The 24,457-nt window shown below is 43.0% G+C and overlaps 1 protein-coding gene across 5 annotated transcripts in view; it reads right to left on the bottom strand.

Annotated features, from left to right (window-relative positions):
- The window catches only part of LOC128406792 (connector enhancer of kinase suppressor of ras 2-like), a 310,922-nt gene that overhangs the window by 179,304 nt on the left and 107,161 nt on the right, over window positions 1–24,457 (bottom strand). For all 5 annotated transcript variants that reach the window (XM_053374481.1, XM_053374479.1, XM_053374478.1 and 2 more), the window contains exons 3-4: window positions 10,505–10,707; window positions 5,868–5,955 (exon numbers count right to left, since the gene is read on the bottom strand). In XM_053374481.1, coding sequence (XP_053230456.1) covers window positions 5,868–5,955; window positions 10,505–10,707 — 291 coding nt within the window. The remainder of the gene's footprint in view (window positions 1–5,867; window positions 5,956–10,504; window positions 10,708–24,457) is intronic.

Raw genomic sequence — 24,457 nt, 5'->3', positions numbered from 1 at the left:
GATGTCAAAATGATTGGTGAAACATTTATACGGTGTGAGCCAGAGTGCTCCTGTGATTAAAGTGTCAGACTAGGACATGGGAAACTAGGGTTCAAATTCCCCACTCAGCCAGGAAGCTCAATGGCTGGCCTGGTGTCCACCATGTACAAATGAGATAACCCAAACCCTCCACTCATACACAAATCTGTGAAACTCATATTCTGCCCCCCAAATAATCAGATAATCCCCTCACATCTGGAGAGAATGAATGATCCCTTGAAAACAGGGGGGATTTCAGCCTCCAGTTAGAAGAAGGAGCCTCAGCCTGTGCTAAAAGCCTTCGAGAAAAGCCAAGTTTTCACTTGGTGCTCCAAAACAAAAAGAAAAGGAGCTAGGCAGCTCCCCCCACCCTGTACTGGGAGGGTATTCTACTGAGTTAGTTACATCACCAAAAAGTGACTGCTCTCAACTATGCCTTTTCCACTCTCAAGTGGGAGAGAATTTGCCACACCCCTCCTCTCCTGAAAAGAAGTCTCCAATGCTTTCTCCCAGGGGAGGATTAGGGTTAGGCATGCAGACTGTTTAGTCCAGGGAGGGGTAGTTGCCAGGCTTCTTAAATTAGTCCCACTCCACCCTTCCTTCTTTTATGGCAGTGCCCTCCCTCCACCCTGTAGGCTTTGCTACTCACCCTGTTTGGGGGCTGAATAGGAATTTGGTGGGAAGGGAGCCCCAATTGTGGCCCAAGAGAGGGGAGGAATCAGATCTCTCCCCACCCCCTGCCACCACTTATTGGATAACTAATTTGGAACACAGGCGGCGATCATTTCGTGCAGGGGTTCCATTCCTGCACCCAAATGCATCGGTGGAGCACACATAAGCACCCTGGGCTGTTATTTCCCACTCCCATCCTTTCCTCTTCCAGATCCAAAAGAAAACATGTGGTGGCAATCATATGTCAATTGGACTCACCTAAAATGGTCATTGCCTGTACATAAAATGGCAATCAAAATTATCAAGGCAAGAGGGAGTTTTTTTGGTTTGGAGAAAAGGCAAGTAAGAGGTAGCAGGATAAAAGTGTATAAATTCATGCACTGTATGGGGAAAGTAGCAAGAGAAAAGTTTTTCTTCCTCTCTTGTAATAACATTAGAACTTGGGGATTTCAGCCAATGAAGCTGAATGTTGAATGCTGAATCTGATACTCCTGCTGCTGCTGCTTCTGCACTCACCCTGCATTGAGTTCTCTGCTGCCTCACCCTCTCAGTAACCAACAGACACAAGGCACTGGGGAGGCAGGTGTGTAATGCTGCCCTGCCTAGTTGGACTAATGGGGGACATGACAAAGGTGTATAAAATGATACATGCTGTGCAGAAAGTGAATAGGGAGTAATTCTCTCCCTTCTCATTACCCGAGACCCAGAGGTCATCTGATGAATCTGAATGCTGGAAGATTTAAGGCATACAAAAGAAAACACCTTTGCACATGGTGCAAATTTGCTCCCACAGGACACCGTGATGGCCACCACCTTGGATGGCTTTAAAAGAGGATTAGACAAATTCACGAAGAAGAATGAGGCTACCAATGGCTAATAGCCATTAGTGGATTTGTTGCATCACTGCTGTTGGAGGCAGTACAGTGGTACCTCGGGTTACATACGCTTCAGGTTACAAGCTCCACTAATCTAGAAATATTACCTTGGGTTAAGAACTTTGCTTCAGGATGAGAACAGAAATCGTGTGGCAGCAGCAGCGGGAGGCCCCATTAGCTAAAGTAGTACCTCAGGTTAAGAACAGTTTCAGGTTAAGAATGGACCTCCGGAACGAATTAAGTACGTAACCAGAGGTACCACTGTATGCTTCTCAATACTAGCTGCTGGGAGCTGCAGGTAGGCAGAGGGTCGTTGTGCTCAGGTCCTGCTTGTGGAGAACAGGATGGGCCACTGGTCTGATCCAGCAGGGCTCTGCTTATGTTCTTGGTTCTTTCCTGCCCAGACTACTGTGATTTAGCTACCCAGTTTGTGCTGATAAGTTATGTTTTGAAGAAATATAGCCAATTAAGACCTCTTCGCCATGCATGTTGCATCTTGAACCCTTTTACATGGATGTGAGAGCAAAACTTCAGCTGGCAAAGGAGCAATTCAGAGCAGGATCTAAAGAGAACAGGCAGTCTATGGAGGAATACATATGTCTGGGGGTGGTAGGGGAGAAAGTCCTTCAAATAAGTACAGTCCAAGCCATTTAAGAACCAGAACCTGGAATTGAACCTGGAAATGTAATCAATGCAGATTTCATAACGCTAGAGTAATAAGCAACCAGCATCCTAGACTATCAACAGTTTGGGCTTGGCAATTAGGTTTCCTTTCCTTCTTCCTTCTTGTGTGCCATCTATGGTGTCATTATTGTTCTGCTTTTTTAAAAAAACTTGTATTGGTTTGTATTGGCAACTCTTTTTCATTTTTATGAACCACCTTGGAAATTATGAGTGGCAGTCAATGGAATGTTGCTCAGAATGGACCCATTGAAATTAATGAGCATGACTAAGTTACATCCATTAATTTCAATGGGTCTGAAATTAGTATCCACACTTATAGCTCACACTTTAAAGCTCCACGTCCAAGCATCCTTTCCCCCCTTTTTTTCTTTTTGCTCCGTAGCTTCCACTGTGAATACCTGCTCTTTAAAGCTGAATTAGAGCAAATGGCAATCCGTGGAAAATGGCCGTTTTGCCTTTTGTTGCACTTCAGCTTTAAAGAGTGGGATTTCGCGGTGAAAACTCCAGGGCAAAAAAAAGAGTGTTCAGACCAAGACTTGGAAAGTGTGGACCTGTGCCTGGAAAGAGTGGGACAAAAGGTAAGTGTGGACAACCATTTTAAGCGTGTCCAATTGACACAAAATCACCAATGCATGGGTCCTTTTGGACCAGAAAGAGGGCAGAATGGGGGTGGGGGTGGGGCATCCTTATGCGTGCTCTGGCTACACACAAAGGGGCTGGGAATGAACCCCTGCATGAAATGGTCACCACCTGTACCACCCATTTATGAAAAGATTACATTTTATTTTTAAAATGTAGAAAGATGGTGTGTGTGTATTTGTAATTAAAGTAACCAGCTAGTAAATAAGTAAGTAAGGTATGGTGGTTGGGGTAGAAGGACTTCAGCTGGTGATTCTGGGTTTTCCCCAGCTATCAAAAACATGAAATTTGTCCACACTTCTGATGCAGAAAGATTACAAAAACTGAAATTACGGAGGCACAGTCCAATCATCCAAGGAGCACAAAAATATGGAAGGCTCTCTCTCTACACTTGATGGTCAAGTATGCCTTTGAAGTTTTCATTTCTGTAGCAAGGGAAGGCATTCAATCAGCTTGCCCGTCTGGACCCCAAGGCAATTCTCTCTCTTTCACACACACACACACACACACACACACACACACACACACTGCCTGTACAAGTTGAAAATACTTCAAATGGAATATCCATTTTAGAAGATGTGGCTTCCATTTAACTCTCAAACACCAAGAGGATAAATCAATCGCAGCTGGGCTTTTGAGCTAACGATGCCAATCAAACATCATTCCTTTTAATTTATGCATCAGAAAGGCAACTCAAATTTCCTTTGCAGCAAACCTAATTATTTCAGGTCAGAGAATAAAGGCCTTCAGTTGTGGAGTGTATCTGAAATTTCCCCCCCTGTTTTGTAGAGTGGAATGAATTAATTTCAAAGAACAGACCAGGCCTGGGCAGAAAAATCTGATGGTTTTCTATTTGATAACACAAAGCGTTCTTTGCCCAGATTGATTGGGGATTCATATCACACAACAGAAAAATCTATTTGCTTTCTATACCCACCTCATTTAAATTAGAGATTGGTTAGACGAAGCTCTCTCCCCAAATGTATAAAGGCAGTCTGTGAACAGCTTAGAAAAGGGCCAAAACTCAGGTAGTCAGATGGTTAATTAAACAATAGAATCATTTACTTAAGGCCAAAGGGTTACGTTGAGGAAAAACATAGGCAGGGGAGGACATGGGATATAGGTTTATAGAATGATGAAAACTATGAAGAGGAAGGCAGAAGTATATAATTTTCTTCCTCCCTTATCTTAGAGGCACTCAGCAGACTAAATTAGCCATAGATATGAGACAAACAACATATAACATGCCCAGCCCTACCATTAGGTAAAGTGAGGTGGCTACCTTAGACAGCAGTTGCTAGGAGACAGGCTAAAAGTTGTTGGAAGACAGAGATGAAAGATGCATTCTCCCCCCAGTCCCAGACATTATGGCCAACAGTCAGAGACAGCGGCAGAGTGTATGCCCACACTGCCAGAGGTGGGCGAGCAGGGTGTGCCCCAAGGCGGGGCACAGAGGGCACCCTCTGGAGCCCTGCAGTTCAGGGTAGAAGAGGGGTGGGGAAGCTGCTGCCCACTCTCCTCCTGCCTTCCACTGCTAGGTCAGGCCTGACCTGTCAGCAGAGCTGCAACGGCCAGGCCATGGCTGAGGAGAGCGGATGGCAGCTTTGCTGCTCACTCTCCCCCTGCTCTCCATCACCAGGTCAGGCCTGACCCAGTAGTAGAGGTGGAGCTGCTACACCTCACTGGATCAGGGTAGGATGCACTCCACTACCGGGTCAGACATGACTCAGCAGTGCCTCACAGTCAAGGAGGGTGGGCAGCAGCATTGCCACTGACTCTCCTGCTCTCCACTGTCGAGTCAGATCTAACCTGGTGATGGAGGCCACTGCAGCTGGGCATGCCTCGCCACGGTCAAGGAGGGCTGCTTTCCACTGCTGAGTCAGAAGTGACCCCCTGCGTCAGAGCCACTGCCACCGGGTGCAAGGTGTGCTGCAACCAAGGAGGGTGGGCAGCTGTGCTGCCACCCACTCGCCTACTATCCTCCCCTGGCTCAGGCCTGGTGCAGCTTCTTCGGGTGCAGAGCCAGGCTCCAATGAAGGTGCCTGCTGAGTAGGTGCCTGTGTGTGCCCCCTCTCAAAATTGTGCCTGGGGCATGACACTCACGGCACCCCACACCCACACTATGCCTCTGGTCAAAGTTGATGGGAGTTGAGGTCCACCAACATCTAGAGAGCCATGGGTTCCTCATCCCTTCAGTAGGATATGGGGGTCATTGAGTTTATCCAAAAGCTTCGCTGTGAAGGTGAGTTTTGAAGTGTGATTTCTAGGGAAGGAAGGGTCAGCAAATGGACAAATGATGAAGCTATTCCATGAATTAGGAGTTTTTTGGGTGGTGCAGCACTTTATATTTCCGTCATTATTACATATTGTGAACTGATTCAATTCTAATTCTGCAATGTGGCTTTAGTTGTAGAAAGTTTTCAACAATGTTGGAAGTGGACGGTTGAAAGACCTGGTGTCTTCATTATGTCTTTAATGGTGTCTTTAGGAACTAGGGAGAAACATTCCTCTTCTCCCAAGCCTTTGGTTAATTAAACAATCTGTGGCCTTTTGTGTGGGGTATTGTTTTTGAGAAACCTCAGGCTAAGTGGGGGGCAAATGTGGCCCTCCAATCCTGTCTACGTGGCCCTTGAGACAGTCCTGCTCCACACCACCTTCTGAATCACACACCCTCTCCCAAGGCTATGTTCTTCTATGGGTCTTCTATTGCATTCTCCTTCAGTATTTTTGCCTGGTTGGAATATGTTCTTGAACTCTATAATTCCTGTGGTTTAAACCATGGAAACATTTAAGGGTCAGGCTTTGTAAGCTGAGGAAACCCATTTTTGCTGGAAACCACTGCTTTGATGCTTCTTGCTTTGCCTAAGCGCAACAAAAGCTGTGCAGAGGCCTCAGCAGCCAAGGAAGGAGACATATCTGCATCCTTCCACTATGGAAGTAATTTAGGAGTAATTTAGTAGAAGATTAACTAGCTCTTACCTGCTGCACTATGGTTGTTAGTTCCAGGCACAGTTGAACAATGTTATTTTTCAGCAGTGAGTATTCTGTCACACTGACAAATGGAGACCTATTAAGAATAGGGGATTTAAAGAGAAAGCAAGTTAGGAGTCTTCACATTTACAGTTCCGGTAATCAGTCTAATGCTATGCACTATTCATATTTCCTATAAGGAGAGTCTGACTAATGAGCATGTACACACTGATTTTGTAAAATTTTGCACTGTATTAATGGAAATATGCCAAACTATTAATAGGCCAAAGAAAGGGCAGGTTCTACAAGACCTAGTCAGCTGCCTACATTGATCTTGGCTTCTTGCATTGTAATTATTAAAAATGGGACCGTCCACATTCTTTCACAAGACTTTCACAAAGCTTTATGAAAGCAGCAAAGGGTCCTGTGTTTATTCTTTGGCATTTACGCTAAAAGAATTAAGTCCATACATTCAAATGGGCACATGACACAGTCTTCCATGTTTCTGAGAGGAAGAAGAAAAAGAAGAAAAGACTGAAAGCACCTGCACTTCAAAAATTCCCCTGTATGAGGAAATATAATGCAACAGGAATGTTAACTATCCACATATGGGATAGTACGCAAATGTATACACATATGTACCTGGAAGTAAATTCCATTGAACTCAGTAAGAGTTTATTCTGAATACACATGTGCAGGAAGGAGGGCAGAGAGTGAGTGAGTGAGTGGGGAGATAATGTTTGAAATAAGCAGTCCCCCAATACAATCTGAGTTAGCAGGGTATAGTCTCCATTTACAGTTCTTTGCAAACTGCTTAGAAGTTTTATTTACAGTTAAGTGGAATACTAATTTCAGTAAGTATAAACAAACATATAAATAACTGAAGGATGGTATACACACATACGATGAAATTCAGACTGAAAAGTTGGGGCCTTGGAGACCCAATCACAATATAGGGTTAGATTGATCCTTATGTTTATGCTTGCAAAACAGGTGTGGAGAAACCTGAGGCCCTCTAATACTGCTGAACTACAACTCCCATCCATCCCATGTCATTGGCTATGCTTGCTGGGAGTTGTAGTTCAGCAACATCTGGAGAGCCAAGGGTTCCCCACCCTTGCTGCAAATAATAGACACAAGAATTGTTGGGAGGTGCAGAGTGGTGGGGTGGTGGGAGATTGTCTGAATTTGAATCCAGCCTGAAAATGTTGCCTTTTCCAGCTTGACAAATGGCAGATCACCTTCCCTGCTCAATAACTGCTTATCTCCTAAAGAGCAGATAAGACTGTTGCTCAGTCACCTTCCAACGATATATGAATTTGTCCACTCAGGTAAACCTAGAATTCACCATCTCGAGCAGGGTTGAGCCCAACATGTGCCCTGTTCTGCCCTTTTCTTTTGTCAATGAAAAGGACAAAACATATTATTTGTGAATTGCCTTCTATATGTGTATCAAGGCAATTTATTATAAACATATAATAAAAAGCTAGTTTTAAAAACTACAAAAATAGTAAGTCAGATTTAAAAACAATACCAAATGAACATCTATAGCAGAGACTTTTTCAATGAGCTGGACAAATTAATGTCATTTCAGCACTGTACAAACACTTAAAAGTAAATCATAGAATCATAGAATCATAGAGTTGGAAGAGACCACAAGGGCCATCGAGTCCAACCCCCTGCCAAGCAGGAAACACCATCAGAGCACTCCTGACATATGGTTGTCAAGCCTCTGCTTAAAGACCTCCAAAGAATGAGACTCCACCACACTCCTTGGCAGCAAATTCCACTGTCGAACAGCTCTTACTGTCAGGAAGTTCTTCCTAATGTTTAGGTGGAATCTTCTTTCTTGTAGTTTGGAACCATTGCTCCGTGTCCGCTTCTCTGGAGCAGACAAATAGGTTCCAGGTCTTTTGAACAGTATTGAAACATCCTTTTAATATCACCTGGACACACTTAATATTTTAAAGATTGCTCTACCATCTTTAAAGACTGGTGTTAGTACTTTTGGTCTCCCCTGAATAATACCAGTTGGTTCACTTTAGTGCTGAGATGGTTTTTAGCTCTTAAATGTAATGTGAGTTTTCTGCTGGGTGTCGTTCCATTCCTTCATGCAAACTTTGGCATTTAGTGTTCTTGTTTAAATCTTATACAGTGGACGCTCGGGTTGCGAACGTGCATCCCATATGGATCACGTTTGCAACCCGTGTTTGCAACCTGCGGTGTGTCTGTGCACACGCGGGTTGCGATTCGGCACTTTTGCGCATGCACAAAGCGCGATTTAGCGCTTCTGCACATGTGCAACCGCCGAAACCCGGAAGTAACCTGTTCCGGTACTTCCGGGTTTCGGCAGTCCGTAACCCGGAAAAATGCAACCTGAAGCATCTGTAACCCGAGGTATGACTGTATTATACTCAGGCCACCTAGAGAATTAATGATAAGGTGATCAGAGAATTAATGATAAGGTGTTCATCCTCCCTCCCATCTGATTTGGGGTGTGATCATGTGGGAGTGGCCCTGATCCAACCTGGAAACAATCCAACCTTATCCAGGTCCTGAACTGATTCAGGGGCCTTGCACAGTCATGCAATGCAGACCTGATTAAACACTCTGAGTGGACCCTATTCAACCTGGGGCTGCTGTAACCTGATGCAGCTGAATCTCAGGTCAGTTTGGGATTCATGATTTGGCTGGATCTAGTGTAAAGCCCTAATGAATATTTATTTATATTCATGTTTATAAGTTGCGGGAAATGTTAAACAGTGGGCAGTCACGGCCACCTGCTTCAGACCACACCTTTACTGCAGTTGAGGCCACCAGTAAATACTCTGGTGTAGCCCTGTGGTGTTGCTTAGGTATAGTGCTTTGCTTAAGGATAGAGGAGAAATTTGTCTGGTTCACTGTTTTAAGCAAATCAACATCATCTGTACCTCACAGACAAGAATACACATCAGAAAATCATCATCCTTCCCATTTTACACTTCTCTGAATTTTGCAATACATCTCCCAGCTCAAAAAAGGATACCGAAATGCATTATAAATACATATTAAGGATAAAACATGTTCAGAAATGAATGCATTGATATATAATTATTTAAATTTGCCTTCTATGTGGATTATTTTTTTAATCACAGATTAATTTAATTATTTGAACCGACTTAACAAGATTTCTATATGCCACTTAATGGAAAAAGAAGAAGAAGAAGAAGAAGAAGAAGAAGAAGAAGAAGAAGAAGAAGAAGAAGGAGAAGAAGAAGAAGAAGAAGAAGAAGAAGAGTCCATCTAAATTGTTTACATGACATTATATGAAAATGTAAAATGGGATGGGAGACACATATGAGCAAACACATGTGAAACTGACACAGACCTGCCCATAGCTAAGTCTTTGCTGAGAATCTTATCACTCTGGGAGCTGATCGTGATATTTCAATTAATATTTTATTGGCGAACAACTCCCATTTCTGCAGCCAGGTCCTGAAACTCCACCTCAAGCCATGACAAATTAACAATGGGGAAACTGAATGTTGCAGAGGGAAGGGAACCCTCCAGACTGGTGTTTCTTTGCTAGTATATTCTGCAACATGTTACTCACTGAAACAATAGTGCATTAAGTGGTGGATTTATACTGGACAATCTACCATACCCATCATTTCACTGAAATAATTCCCCAAGGTTCCAGCATTGTTACTATTCAGGGAAGCACTCACGTACTTTGGCATTTTCTGCTATTGCTCCTCTTCTGTGGAATGCATTTTGCTCTGCCACCACAGGTGAAGCAGACATCTTGCTTCAGACATCTTGTAAAGACTTATCTTTTTGCCCAGGCTTTTCCTGATCCATAACATTGTCCCATGATTGATGTGTATCAGCCCCCAAAATCTATGTATTATTTGCTTTCATATGTCTTGATGGGTTTTTACCAGATTTAGGCTGTATCTTTGTTTTCACAGATACTATTTTCATATCGTACATAATGTCCACCAGTTAGAAATTTTTTAAATACTAAATGGTTGAAAAATGTTTTTAAACAAAACAAAACAAAACTTGCAAAAAAGCAACAATAATCTAGAAGATTTGCTGCATAACAAGTTACAGGAGTTCAGCAGGAAACTTCAGGGAGACATATAACAAAGCAGTGCATGTATAGCTGGCTTGCTACCATTATATGAACACAAATCGCTGTGCATGCACAATGAAAAGAACTTTTGGAACTTCTGCCTGTCCAGTGCGTTTCCCTGCGCAGAAAACACTGCTTTCCCCTCCGCGCAGTCTTCTGGGAAAACTTCACCTAAGGCAGAATAGCAGAGTAGCAGCGGTTGCCTTCGTGTGGAAGGAGAAGGAAAGAGTCCAAAACACTGTACTTCTATTCTACAGTGTTTATTTACAAGCAAATACAGCAAACTCCATCAGAGGTAGAACACATCGTTGCTTTCTCCTCTCGCTCTCGGGGAAAAGTGAAAGTAACTCACACAGACCAAGGAATTACGTGACTTCCCGTAGAAGTCCCACCCAGGCACAGGGCATTCCAGAGGTTAACCCATTAACCACCATACTCCACAAGAACATCTGGAGAGGTTCAAAGGCAGAAAATACAAAGCCAGTCTTGTATCTTTCAAACATGTCTTAAAAAACAACACTTCAATTACCTGTCCAGCCAGGCAAGCAAGTTCTTGGCAGCACCAATGAGGTCAACCACAGAGGTAAGAAAATCATTTGGCAGTCTTCTGGAGGCCCTGCCATCATAATGGCCACTCCTCCTCCTACCCGTGATGAAGTTCTGGAGGTTTTTGGCGGAGGCATTCAGCTTGTGGGAAAGAGTTCGCAGGTTTTCTGTCTCCAGACCATAATTCTGAAAGCAAATGAGACATTTGGTACATTTAAAAAGCACACACAATGAAACAGCAGTGTGCAAACATTTAAACTTTTTTTGGATTTCAGACATCTTTTTGAACTACAAAAGCAAAGAGAAAATTTATTATGATTATTTCTTGATTCTGTTTACAGGGCCACCTTTGTCACCTCAAATTAGGTTTCAGCATACAGATAAAATAACATGGGACTTAAACTCCGTAAGGACCATTAGGAAACAATTTTAATTTTTTTAAAAAAGAACACCTACTTTATTAAGCTACAGTATTTGTTTTAATTAATAAAAATTAACAGTGCTGTGGCATCTTGTTCAGCGGACTCCTTGCCTACCAGCCTTGGGTTCCTGATTACTAGCCCACGAGTGATGGGACTCAGCCAGAAACATGGTCTGGCTCCTTAGCCATTGATATTGTAACCTCTGACTCAGCTCACTTCTCTTCACCAACTGGTGTTCTGGTCCTTGCTGGACTCTGCAGTCAAGACACCAGCTACCCATGGTTCCACGTTCATCTTGCCCATTCCAGAGCTCCAGAAGACCTGTCACTCAGACCCTTGGAGCCATGCTGAAACATGTAGGCATAATGCTTGTACTGTATTTGCACCCAGCATTAGAAACCCTCAAGACTCATATTTCTGAGCTAGGGTATCTAAGACCCAGCAACATATGTGGCTGATGGGTACACCTGGGCAGTGCCGGATTTACGTATAAGCTAAACAAGCTATAGCTTAGGCCCCCACTCTCTTGGGGCCCACCAAAAAATTTAAAGGGAAAAAAACCTGGATGTACATTTCCAAAATATACACACAGCAACAGTGTTTTGTGTTGTGTATGCTCCTATGATGTATTTCACTTTTAATATACTTCTTCTTAATTGTATTTCAGTTCAACAATTACTTTGATAAAATACATATTTTGTTATGTGCAAATGGCTTTAGATACCTATTAGGTCCATAAATTACCATACAGGTATAGCATATATTCAACACAAAAAACAGCGACGATTTGTTGTTGACAAAGGGCAGCTGGACATATAAAGGGCCCCATTACCTTCAGTAGCTTAGGGCCTCATCAAACCTAAATCTGGCCCTGCACCTGGGATACGTCTTTTGCAAAACCAAGCAACTAAGTCAACCCCATATACCTCCCATATACCTTCCCAGCTATCTGTGGCTAGCTTAGTAGACAAGGACAGTAGGAATTCAACCTGATAGCATTATGCAGGGAGTACCTGCATTCTCTAGTCACTCAAACCATTGCTGGCATCTCCGTCTGTTCTTCTTGCTTGCTTTTCAGCAATCTGCTTTCCCAGCTCCCATGCTAACAATACAAGCCACCGTGCCTGCCCATAATTCATCCCTCTCCAGCTACCCAGGGAGCATACCAATTTCCTACCAAGAGAGACTATTATCGCTATCAGAGGTAGACAATACTAACAGTTTCTAGTTGCTGGATTTCAGATAAGTCAGCCAATTCCCCAAGCACTGGATGAAGTGAGTCTGTGCTTTGTCAGTTTCTTCACCAATGGGAATAGTATGACACCCCCACATGCTATGGAGAGCCGAAGCCACTCTTTTTAGGGCACGGGTGGGGAACTTCAAGGTCAGGGTCAAACCTTAGGTCCTTGCAACTCTCCTAGGCTATGTACACTCTGCAGGCCACACCCCCACTGCACCCTCAACAAGTGCTTTTGCCTGGTCAGAATGCATCCTTGAAGTGTGATGATGTCTCTTGCTTGCCTGAATGGAGGCTGGAGAAGTGGGCATGGGCATGAGAAACCTCTGGTTTTTACACAGCTGTAATGTAACCTACTGCACAACGGTCATATCCATGGTTCCACCTAGTTTTGCCTTTGGCATGTGGCCCTCACAAGGTTTACTTTGAGGGAATGCAGCCCCTGAAAAAACTTTGCTACTGCTACTGTAGGCAGTATTGCACTTGATGTACCAGCGGGCTGACTCAAAGTAAATAAGCTTCCTACGTTTCTTGTATCTGTGTCCCAAACCAACTGGGGCTTCCAGTTCATTTCTAAGTGCAATTCAAAACTGGATATCAACCTATAATGCCCCATAGAAGTTGGGACCAGGATAATTGAAAGGCCACCCCCTCTGAGTCATTGTTCCATTAACCACTATCTTCAGAAGTGCATTTGCCTAGGGAATGGAATAGGGCCTTTTCATGTGCACCATCCAGGCTTAGGAGTGTCCTGTTTTCACTGGGATTCTGAGTAAACAAGGCAAATGCTGTTGGCAATACCAATGGAGAAGCAACTAAAGGGGCATCCAGGGCTGGCCCAAGGTCAGAGTCCAAGAAAATAGAAGCCACAACAAAGGATTGAGCGGGAGCTAAAGTCTGAGCTTAGGCAGGAGGTCCAGTAGCAGGTAGGGCACAAACAGGTACCATGGGCATAGCTGGGGGGGGCAGATGCCAATCAAGCACATCAATAAAAATACTTAACTAGCTGAGGTTCTGACCCCCCCCCCCCATAAATCATGGCTATGTCCATGGTAGGTACATATTGTTCTAGAAACTCTTCCACCCCAGCACTGGAATTTTTGAGCAGGAACTGCTGGAACCACAGCCCAACCTCAGCTAATCCTTCTCAGCTCCCTTCTCTTCAGACCTTTATTCCCAATGAGTCCTTGTCTGTAGTCAGACATTTCCCCAGATGGGCCAGGTCTCCATCTAGCATTTAATGTTAAGTTTGGTTCTTCACATTTCCACATCAGTTTGCGATTTTTATTATTTTAAAAGGTCCTCATGAAAGTTCACCAGCATTTTAGTTTCTCCCAATATACACACCTTTCAATCCAATTTAGCCTAAAATGGTTCATTTTTGTATGCTATTTTCAGTAATTTGTGCATTTATATGCACACACATTCCATGGCTGGAGAACTTCAGTACATATTCAGGGATGTGCAAATTTTGAAGGCTGGCTGTATTTTGGCTCCATTATTGGTTTGGAAAGTTCACCTTTAAGTGTGAACTGAATCTAATTTCTCCCCAATTCCTATCCAAGCTACAGAACTCCCATTATGAAGAGGATCCGTGGTGGGGTTATTGTTGCTTGTTTCTTTGTTTTGTTAGGCAGGTTTCAAAAATATTTTGTTCCACCAAGCATTTGATTTGTTTGGAATTCCCTTTGGTGCTTGGCTGTGTGTTGATGGCTCTGTTTTAATGTTCTCTGTTTTATTCCATTTGTTAGTATACATCTTTATAGCTGTAAATTGCCTTTGGGGCCCCTTCCCAAGCCCTAGTGGTGGAAAATAAATGATTACAGAAATAAAAATAAACATAAATGTTGTCCCTGAGTGAACCTGGAAAGGAAAAAAGGAGGAAAGGAAAGCAGGAACACCTCAAAATCTTTTAGAAATTCAAAATGTTCTTCAGAAGTGCGTAATAAATTTTCACACAATTTTAGGAATCTTTGGTAATCATCCAGGATAGTAGCTGAGGTGAAAACTACAAAGCTACACACACACACACACACAAACAAACACACACACACACCAATCCTGAGGTAAATTAGAATCACATAACTGAACATGGATTTGAACCCAAGATGCCCTTGGTCCCAGGCCAGCACTGTGCCCACCAGACCCAGCATGGAGACAAAAGTGTAGCATGGGGGTGGTAGAGGGCTGTGACCCTGGGAGCAGAAGCGTGGGGGGCATGAACCAGGTGCCCCCCACATGCCTCTAGCACGCGAGCCCCCTGGGTGAGTGCAGAGGGTGTTCTTTACCCTCAGCGCCCTGCCCTGCTCCCGCCCACCAGTTGACGGGCAGACCCGCGCACGAATGGAGACAGGGTGTGGAGGGTGCTCTTCAGCTTCTGCACCCTGCTCCCACTGGCGGCAGCAGTGGCTTGGTGAGCGCCAAGGGTGCTCTTCACCCTCCATGCCATGCCTATGCCCAGCTGCAGCAGCAGCAGCAGCAAGGGCTGAATGAGCATGCTCTGTCCTCACCTGGGAAGTGCGCACACCCACACCTGCCCCGGGCACCTGTGGACTGTGCTACGCCCCTGCGTGGAGAACCTGTTTCCTTCCAGTTGGTATCAGACTACATCTCCCATCATCCCTGATGAATGGCACTGCTTGGTGGGATTATTACATAAGGGGCACATACCGGCACATAGCAGGAGGAGACGGATGAAGAGTAATCACATGGCTACTGTGAAAAGGCTGTGGCACAGTGGCACCTGTTTTGCATGCAGACAGCCCTAGCATCTCCAGGTAGGGCTGTTAGAGAGCAGCTCTTCAGGATTTCAGACAAGGATATCTGTCAGTGTAGACAATACTGAGCTAGATGGACCAGGGGTCTGGCTCAAAAAAAGGCAGCTTCGAATGTTCATACTGCTTTACACAGCACTTTCCTATTTAATATTCGGCAGAAATCAGGAAATTGCTTCTTTCTGAGTCGGACCACAGGTTCATGTAGCTCAGTATTGTCAACCCTGATTGGCAGCAGCTCTCCAGGGTTTCAGACTGGGGTCTGTCCCAGCCTTATCTGGAGATGCCAGAGATGGAAGCTGGAAATTTCTGCAAGCGCATATGCTCTATCACAGGGCTATGGCCCTTTCTCAGACTTTGGTCTCCACAGAGGAACATTTCTTAAAAACCTAGATCCTGGTATTTGCATTTTACCGATTCAGATCACATGTTAATGCAGCTTCAGTAGTCATGATTTAACTCCCGAGACTGACTGTATCCTAAAGTGTTAACCCAATGGTAAATAAGTGCTTGCCCCAGAGATTTCAAGAAACTGTTAAATAAAAAAGCATGTAACGAGCGCTAATTATACAGGGATGAGTTTTTAAAAGAGAATTTGCAAGCTTTCAGGAAAACAGAAACACGCAACAGGAGAAAGACATGCTTTAAAGACATTTTGTATTGTTCATTAGCAAATATTACACTTAAGAAATTACTCTGATCCATTTTATCTCAGGCCAGTCAGTGAACAGGCACTGAAGAAGTAGCTGAGCAGCAGAAACGTTTAAAAAATCCTTATCTAAATGTTCTACATGTGTGTAGGTTGTTGTCTAAGAACATAAAAACAATTTTCAGTGATGGCATCTTAATGGGGGTTCAGTTTCCACACAGCATCTGGAAAGTGTTGGGGTACAGTTTTTCTGGCTGTGTGAACACCACCAAACATCCTTGGGCATAGGGAAGAACACAGGTAGAGCCCTACTAGGTCAAGCCCAAGGCCCTTCTAGTCTAGCATCCTGTTCTGACAGTTCCCAAACAGGTGCCTCCTTGGAAGCTCACCTGCAGGATCAAACCGCATCAGCACTTTCATCCCCTGTGATTCCCAGCAACAGGAATTCAGGGACAGACTGAAGAACTGAGTATGAACTAGCATAGAGAAACATCGTGTATGAAATAGAGAGGCAGAAAGAAATTCATCTGAGTTTGGTATCAGCTCAAAGAGGGGCTCACTGCTGTGACTAGCCTTATTGTTCCTGCTCCCTGTCTGTTCAAACAAAGGAATAATTTTTACAAAATTAAAAAACACACACCCGTAACTTTGCAAAGGTAGATTTGCAGTGTTCCCTAGGAAGAGGGATTGGCTGTTAAACAGCTCTGGGAACTATAGCTCTCCGAGGGGAATAAAAGGTAAAGGGACCCCTGACCATTAGGTCCAGTCGTGGCTGACTCTGGGGTTGCGGCGCTCATCTTGCTTTATTGGCCGAGGGAGCCGGCGTACAGCTTCCGGGTCATGTGGCCAGCATGACTAAGCCGCTTCTGACGAACCAGAGCAGCGCACGGAAATGCCGTTTACCTTCCCGCCAGAGCGGTACCTATTTATCTACTTGCAGTTTGACATGCTTTTGAAATGCTAGGTTGGCAGGAGCAGGGACCGAGCAACGGGAGCTCATCCCGTCACTGGGATTCGAACCACCAACCTTCTGATCGGCAAGTCCTAGGCTCTGTTGTTTAACCCACAGCGCCACCCGTGTCCCTGAGGGGAATAGGGGTCCCCTAATAACTCTCAGCCCCCTTAGCAAACTATAGCTCCCAATATTTTTGGGCTGTTTTAAGTGGAATGATGCATAGTGCAGATGGGACTGCTGTTGCGCCTTCAATATTTTTTGCAAAACTAGCTCTGAATCTGCATGCATGCACGTACACACACTCCACCTTAGTACCATTTGGCTTCTGTGCAATCTGGTATTTCAAGAATGTTACTCTTTTTCATTCAGCTGAGAGATGAATGCCAGAGAAAGGAAAGGGCACTGCAGTTGGAGCTGACTGATGAATTGAAACAAACACACACAACAAAACTCCTGACTGACGATGCAACATCTTCACTCATCATTATATAAAGTTCATGATATTTAAAGCGAGTGTTTTAAATAACACAATGAAGCCAGCCAGGACTTTTGCATCCTGCAAACATACTTCCTCTTTGTGTGTTGAGAAACCCTACAATGTAATTTGGCTTTTCTGTCTTTCTTTTTTAATGAAAAAAAGCACATCAGATGTACATTTCCAAATGGCTCTCATCCATAGTCTAAATGGTGCTGTCATAAAGCAGGACAAAAACTCTGCTGTTCAAAATAACTTTGTTTATTGCTTTATTTTTTTGTTTGGAATGGAGACATTTGGGGAACTGGATAAGGGATGTTTAGGCCCCATACATTAAAGGCACATTCAAAGCGCCTGGCTTCCTAAAAAAAAGCATCCTGGGAACTGTAGCACACCCCTTTCAGAACTACAATTTCCACCACTCTTAACAAAATACAGTTCCCATAATTCTTTGGGAACTGTATGCTCCCATCACAGAAATAGAGAGGAAAAACACAAGGCAAAGATAAGCATACTTGCATATTGCAGAATTCACTTTGTCTATGGGTCTCTTTAGGGACCCAAGAGAATGAACACCTTTGGCATCCACCCACAGACAGAATGAACAGCACACCTATTTGTTCAACTTTTGAATTGCCTTCCCATTTTTATATCATTTGTAGACCATTTCATGAATTCAAAGCACAATCTGCATACCTGTTTTATCCCTATCATGTGAAATGACTGATTTGTATGCATGCATGGTTCTGATCACAATCACCCAAATGCACACTGTTTAGTTTCTTCCTGATGAGAGACACTGTAGTGGCTACAGAGCTGAACGAGAACCTGGGAGACCAGGCTCTACATCTCTACTCAGCCATGATGCTCAACACCATCATGGGCTCCTTGGAGAAAAAAGGTGGGATATAAATGCATGCATGCATGCATGCATGCATAAATAAATAAATAAATAAATAGTACAGTGGTACCTTGGTTTGTGAACAGTCTCGTTTGCATACATTTTGGAATCCAAACCCGGAAGTGCGTGTCCCGGTTTGTGAACTTTTTTTGTATTACAACCCATTTTTTTTGGATTACAAACAAAAAATTTTGGGAGGCCCCATTGGCAAAAGCGCACCTTGGGTTACAACCTGTTTTGGTTTACGAACAGACCTCCGGAAAGGATTATGGTTTTAAACCAAGGTACAACTGTATATGTGTCCAATATGACATCATTAATTTACAAGAGGGAGGCATTAGAAGGCTTGGGTAACCCCAAGATTTGCAGAAGTACAAACTATTTTTGAGGTGGGAGAGATGACCCAAAATAGGCCCATGCAGACTAAGGCTGCCCAGTGGCCACACAAGGCTGTTGGAAGAAGGGAATGGAATCATGGGTAGTAGCACTCCACACTGTAACAATACATGCATACACACCATGCATTTAAAGCATGTAGCTTCCACCCAAAGAATCCTGGGAATTGTAGTTTACCCATCACAGAGTTACAATTCCCAGCCTGCATGGAGATTACTTTCCAGGCAATTGCATGTAAAGCTGAAATTGCATACAGTCAGAACAACCCTGGAACCACCCTGCAACGACCATCCCTACCTTTCTGAAGCAGGTACACAAAGAGGGACTTGACCTCCATGCAAAGCAGAGAGCTTTTGAGCTTTCTGCCTTGCTTACTGAGTTCTGAGAGGCTCTCGTGGAAGCTTCCTAGAGCCTAGTAAGCAAGGAAAATCCAGCGTGGAAAGAGCTTTTAAGCTCTCCACCCGGCGTGCATTTAATTTGTGCGATTTCAGCTGGCCGGCCACTAAGCGCGTAAAATATACAAGATTCAAGGATATATTCTAATAATGGTCATGCATTCCCTTTGTCAAAAGAGCTATGGTTTGTGGGAGGAGAATTGTTTCTGACTGTAGCAATGTGGTGGGAGATCTGCTTTGCATGCAGAAGGTCTCGTGTTCAACCTCTGGTATTTCAAAGTAGTGCTAGGAATATCCCTTAGTGGAACTCTGAAGAGCCACTGCCAGTCAGTGTCAAAAATACTGAGCTATATGGATCATTTTCTAAAAGCCAGGATTTGGAGACAGATGTCCAGGCATGGCAAGCAGTGAATTTCTGCAAAATATATGACGATGGTAATGTTAATTTGCCAGCTCTCACAGTGTTAAATGAGATGTAAGGGGAGAAGTCTAATAAGCAGGAAAAAGTCTGCTCAAGGAATCCCCCATGTCAGGTGTTATTCATGCCCTGCCAGTCTTGTCACTCCCACAGCAGTGTTTTTAATTGGGTAATGATGATAATCACATACTCCGTGGGCAAGAGAGTGAGATATCTGAGTAAGAGGCAATTGAACCCAACATGACCTAATTTTCACAATGTCTTATCACAGAAACCCACTTCCATGTAATTTAACTTATAATTTTGCAGGGAGAGTGTCTAGTGGAATTACTATTATGTTGACTGCTAGAGTTACTACAGGGCAGCTCTCATTGTACTGATTTCTAAAGCTCTGTTTATGTTGAGCTTCTACTGAGTGAGTGATGTCAGGGGTTTTGCAGCACACTTCAAACGCAATGGCATAAACTGTTGCCTTTCTCAGCCTTCACCAACCTCGTGACCTCCAGCTGTTTTGGGACTATATCATCTCCAGCCTTCAGGCATGCTGCCCAGGGGCTTTGTGTCCAAAACACAATACTACAATATTGGGGAAGGCTGGTCTGGTCTATTACAGATATGTTAGTGGTTCTGTCCTTTATTAGGACAATGAATCATATCCACCTAAAGGGCACACTGAAAGTCTAATTGCAGGGGAAGGACTTTGTTTGGACTATCAAGGAGTAAACTTTTCCATCTGCTGTGCCTCAACTCAAGTTTCCAGTGGAGATACGACTCAAGGTGGTGGGCATGTCTCTCTTCACCATTTTAACATCAGAGAAAGCTGGTGAGGTAAGTGATTCATGCAGGGATATAAATAAAATTATTATTATTGTTGTTGTTGTTATTATTTATAGGGACAGGTTCAAGGCTCTTGTATTAATTTACAAGGACCTTAACAACTTGGGTTCCTTGATCCCTTAAATTCCTGCTTGATCACTGAGATCTTTAGGTGAGCCTCTGTCGGTGGTCACCCATGGCTCAGGCACGCAGCCTAAGAGACATAACTCTCTCTCAACTGAGATCACACTGGCACACTGTTGTTGAACCTCAGACACATGAAAAAGACTTTCTTAGTCATGCAGGAATTGTAAGGTAGTGTTCATGTACTGTCTTATGACTTTTTTAAAAAAGTTTTATTCTCTGTATTTTACATGCATGGCTTAGAAACACTCATGGTTAAGAAATATATAAATGCCTTAAATAAAAACACACGTTAGGCTGAGAGACAGCAACTGCCCCAAAGTTGTCAAATTATTTCATAGCTGAGTGAGAATTTGAACCCTGGACACCCAAGCTCCTAGTTCAACACGCTATAGCATACCCGAGGAATAGCCTCAGATCAAAGGGCAGCCCCCTAGTTTTCTTGTACTTCCTTATTACTACATTAGAATATTCACTGGGGCAGCATTGATTATATTAAGGGGTATTCATTTTAATAAAAGATACTGCTGACTTCAAAGACACCGCATTAGATTCTGAGCAGCTGCTGAGTTTCTGTAATGCAAAGCTTGTAGGGAATGCAAGAGAGGCAGTTTTAAATGTATTTTGCATCAAATATTAGCCTAGCAGGCTGAACATGCACAACTGGAAAGGTAGCAAAAAAAAAAAAACCCCAAACAAACCCAGGGCTGCTCTAAATTATGGAAAGCTGGCACAGCCTAAAGGCAGGACAGAAGCAGCAGTGGCTGTGAAGAATACAAAGATGATAGGGCCCTGTCCTCTATTTCCATGAGTTCTCCTTTGTATTTCAGTCTGAGGCTATGTACACATGATGGGCTTAACAAAGTCAGTCCACGCACCCTGGGCTGGCCCAAGATGATTTGGCACCTGAGGTGGACCATGAAATGTACCACCACTGGAAATAAGGGGAGAGAGAAGATCTACATTGGGAACAAAGTGGAGGAATCAAATCCACCTTATCAGATGGAATCAAACACTGACTGACAAGGAGGCAACAGATCCAGCCTCCAAGGTGTGCACCACAGGTATTGATGGCATTGCAGCGGCGGCAGCAGGCGATGCATTTCTTGGAGATTGGATCTTCTGCTTCTGGGGATCCTGCTGCCTGAGGCGGTCGCCTCGCCTTGCCTCATGGATGGGCCAGCCCTGCATTCCTGCTGCCCCCGTGTTTCAAGTTGCATATTTGTGTTGCTGCACATACTAGGGAGACGGTGGGGATGCCTTAACATGACACACGTTACTTGTTTCCCTGTGTTTGCAGTCCCCAAACTCCTATACAATGAAACTGTTATATGCCCATGAGCTGCCACATGCACAGATGCTACAGCCGTCTCAAATGTACAGACCTCAGCTTAATACTGTAGTGGCTCATGTTTTGAAATTGGATGGAAATTACTTTGAAGCATAAAATAAAAATAGTCAACCACTTTCCTGAAGAAAGGGACTATCCCAAATAAGGGGATATCTTTGGTGGGATGTTGTGTTGTTGTTATGTTATGTTATGTTATGTTATGTTATGTTATGTTATGTTACTCTCAGAAGGCTTGATTGTCCTTTTCCTCAAATCTATGATCATAAACTGGGCATCTTGTCATCCTCCCCCTTTCCTCTGGACAAATTCATGAGACTTCTAGATATCTGCAGGGGAGGCCACAAACCAGAGCACACCAGTAATCCTTATCCATTGTAAGTGAAACATGAACATACTTTATTAGCCTATTTATCATAAAGTGACATTTATCAGGCTTAAATGATGCAAAAATTACTTAATTGGGCACATCCATTCAAATGAGAAATAATGGTAGCAAAACCAAATATCCTGCTATTTTAATTCCCCTAGGGAAGCCAGCAATATTAAAAAAATAAATAAAAAGAAAGTTGTTACAGCAAGGAATATGTGAAGACAAATAGAGCAATAATTTGAAATAAGCACTGGATTTCCTTTAAGGGAAAAAAACGAAACAGGATTTAACAGGAGAGCTAGTAAGCTGTAGCGATTAGAATGTTGGACTAGGACTTGGGGGCCAGTGTTCAAATCCTTACTCAGTCAAGAAGCTCACTGAGTGACATTGGGCCAATCACCAACTCTCAGCCTAACCTACATCACAGGGTTGTTGTGCTGATAAAATGAGGCAGGGAAAGGACCATGTATGTCACCTTGAGCTCTTCACAGAAAGGTGCAATATAAATGCAATAATAAATGAAACTAGAAATAAACAATTGAAGGCTGTAGTCCTATACATGTTAACTCAGAAATATATCCCATTGAATTCAATTAAATATACTCCCTCCCAGGTAAGTGTGCATAGGGCCAACAGCAAAATCCCAGGCTTTTTTTTTTCAGAATTAAGTTCCATTGAGTTCAACATATAGGATGGCAACCTTAGGATTCTATTTTCCTGGAAGTAAGCTTAAATGAATTCAATGGGATCTAGACATAAATGTGAGATTTGTGCTCCAAGATTATTTCCTACTCAAGAGAAGTAAATTATACTCTTTCCTTCGCCGGGTTTTGATGAACTAAAGAAGCAAACCGGCTGAGAAGCAATCTAAGAAGTGCTCCCATCTGTCATTTCCTGACACTGTGTAGTTCTGAGAAAGAAAAGGCTTGAAAGGATGAGCACTCTGTGTTTGTTTATAATAAAACAACATAAAAATAAAATTTACATTTTTAAACAGAAGAATATTGAAACATGCTGTGTGCCTTTCAGTGTTTGGGAGCTGTTTGAAGGCTCTCACTTCAGAGTACTGCATTCGAGAGAGCAGAAGTCTGTTGGAAAACTCCTACCATCACTGTCAAAGGAACAACTTAGACACAGGTGTGGGGCTCAATGGCTTGTAATTATTGTGGCTCTTTAGAATCTTGTACCTGGTGAATATTTGCTTTTATCTTTTTTCAGATTTAGAATGGCTCCCCCAAGACCTGGGTTGGGCAAATTCCTAGGTGCCTATATCCAAATTTGAGGGAGCTGGTACCAGGTTAACATTTTGCATTTTTTGATTGGCATTGGTCTTTCATATTGATGAACAAATGCTTCCATTTCCTAAACACCAGCATGAAACAAGGTGTGCTCTGGGGTACAATCCCTATAGGGCTTTTTACTGGAAACGATTTTTGCAAGAGGATCAATGTGCAAGTTTTTTGTACAGATGAGTAAGATATGTACATCCTAAAGCAAATGGTGTCCAAGGAAAGAAAAGTCTTTGGTGATGCCTCCTTTCTATTTGTTAACTTTTGGATTACCTTATTTTTAATTGCATTGTATCCCATCTCACAACTCAAATGCAGAATCTGCATGCCTGACTTATTCCTGTCATATAAAATGACAGATCCCTGTGTGCAAATGTGATTAAAATCACTCACATACAGCGTTTTCTTATAATGGGTACTGATGTTGAACATTTTCTCAAAAAATAGTAGCAACAATATTAATGCAATGCCTACCATGCCTGTCACTGCTGCTCACTTTAAAAGTGAAGATGAACTGTCTATACTATTTTTGTTTCCATTGTTGTCATTTACAAATGACTAGCATAATTTAAACAGAATTACAATACCCTAATATAAACATTTTTAAACATAGTGTTTGGAAACACATTGCAAATTTGGAGAAGTGCAGAATTTGAAGGGAAGCTGTGCTTTGGATCACACTGAAAAGTGCAAATTGGGCAGTTTCTCATTAAAATGCAAACAAAATCAGTTTCTACCCCATCCCTATAACCACTGGAAGCTAAACCAGATAAGACGGAGGCATTGTTTGTTGGGACCCATTCAGTTCAATGTTCATTTCTCATGAGTAATGAACAGGTACTTTTTTTTAATTAAAAAGAAAAATGCCACCCCATTTGCCACTCACAGGGTGAGAGATATAACCTTTTCTGGTTGCAGCAGAGCTGATTTCCATGCTTCCTAGCCGACAACATTTTATTCCCGGAATGACAAGATCTTGTTCTGGGACATTCTATGAAAAACAGGGCAAACACTAACAGGAGTAATTTCAAGGGGGTGATGGCAGCTACTTCCCCAACCACAATGTTTCACAATGATTTAATGTCTGGGGCATTCTGGGAAAATAAAACTGTAGGAAACAAGAGGCGGGCGGACACCCAAATCAATGCTTCTGCCACCACATGTGCTACAAAGAAGCCAAACAAAAATAAAAGAAGAGGGTCTTGGGAAATGAATATGAGAATTACATAATGAATGGGAATGTAATGAATGAATAACAAAGCCAATGTGATCTTAATGAATGAAGAACAAAATGAATGAGGTCTTTAATAATAAAAATGAGTGGAGGCACAAAACAAAGCAAAT

Source organism: Podarcis raffonei, chromosome Z (genome assembly GCF_027172205.1).
Source record: "Podarcis raffonei isolate rPodRaf1 chromosome Z, rPodRaf1.pri, whole genome shotgun sequence".
NCBI lineage: Eukaryota > Metazoa > Chordata > Lepidosauria > Squamata > Lacertidae > Podarcis > Podarcis raffonei.
Note: the sequence above shows the minus strand (reverse complement) of the source record. Positions and strands in the feature narration are given on the sequence as shown.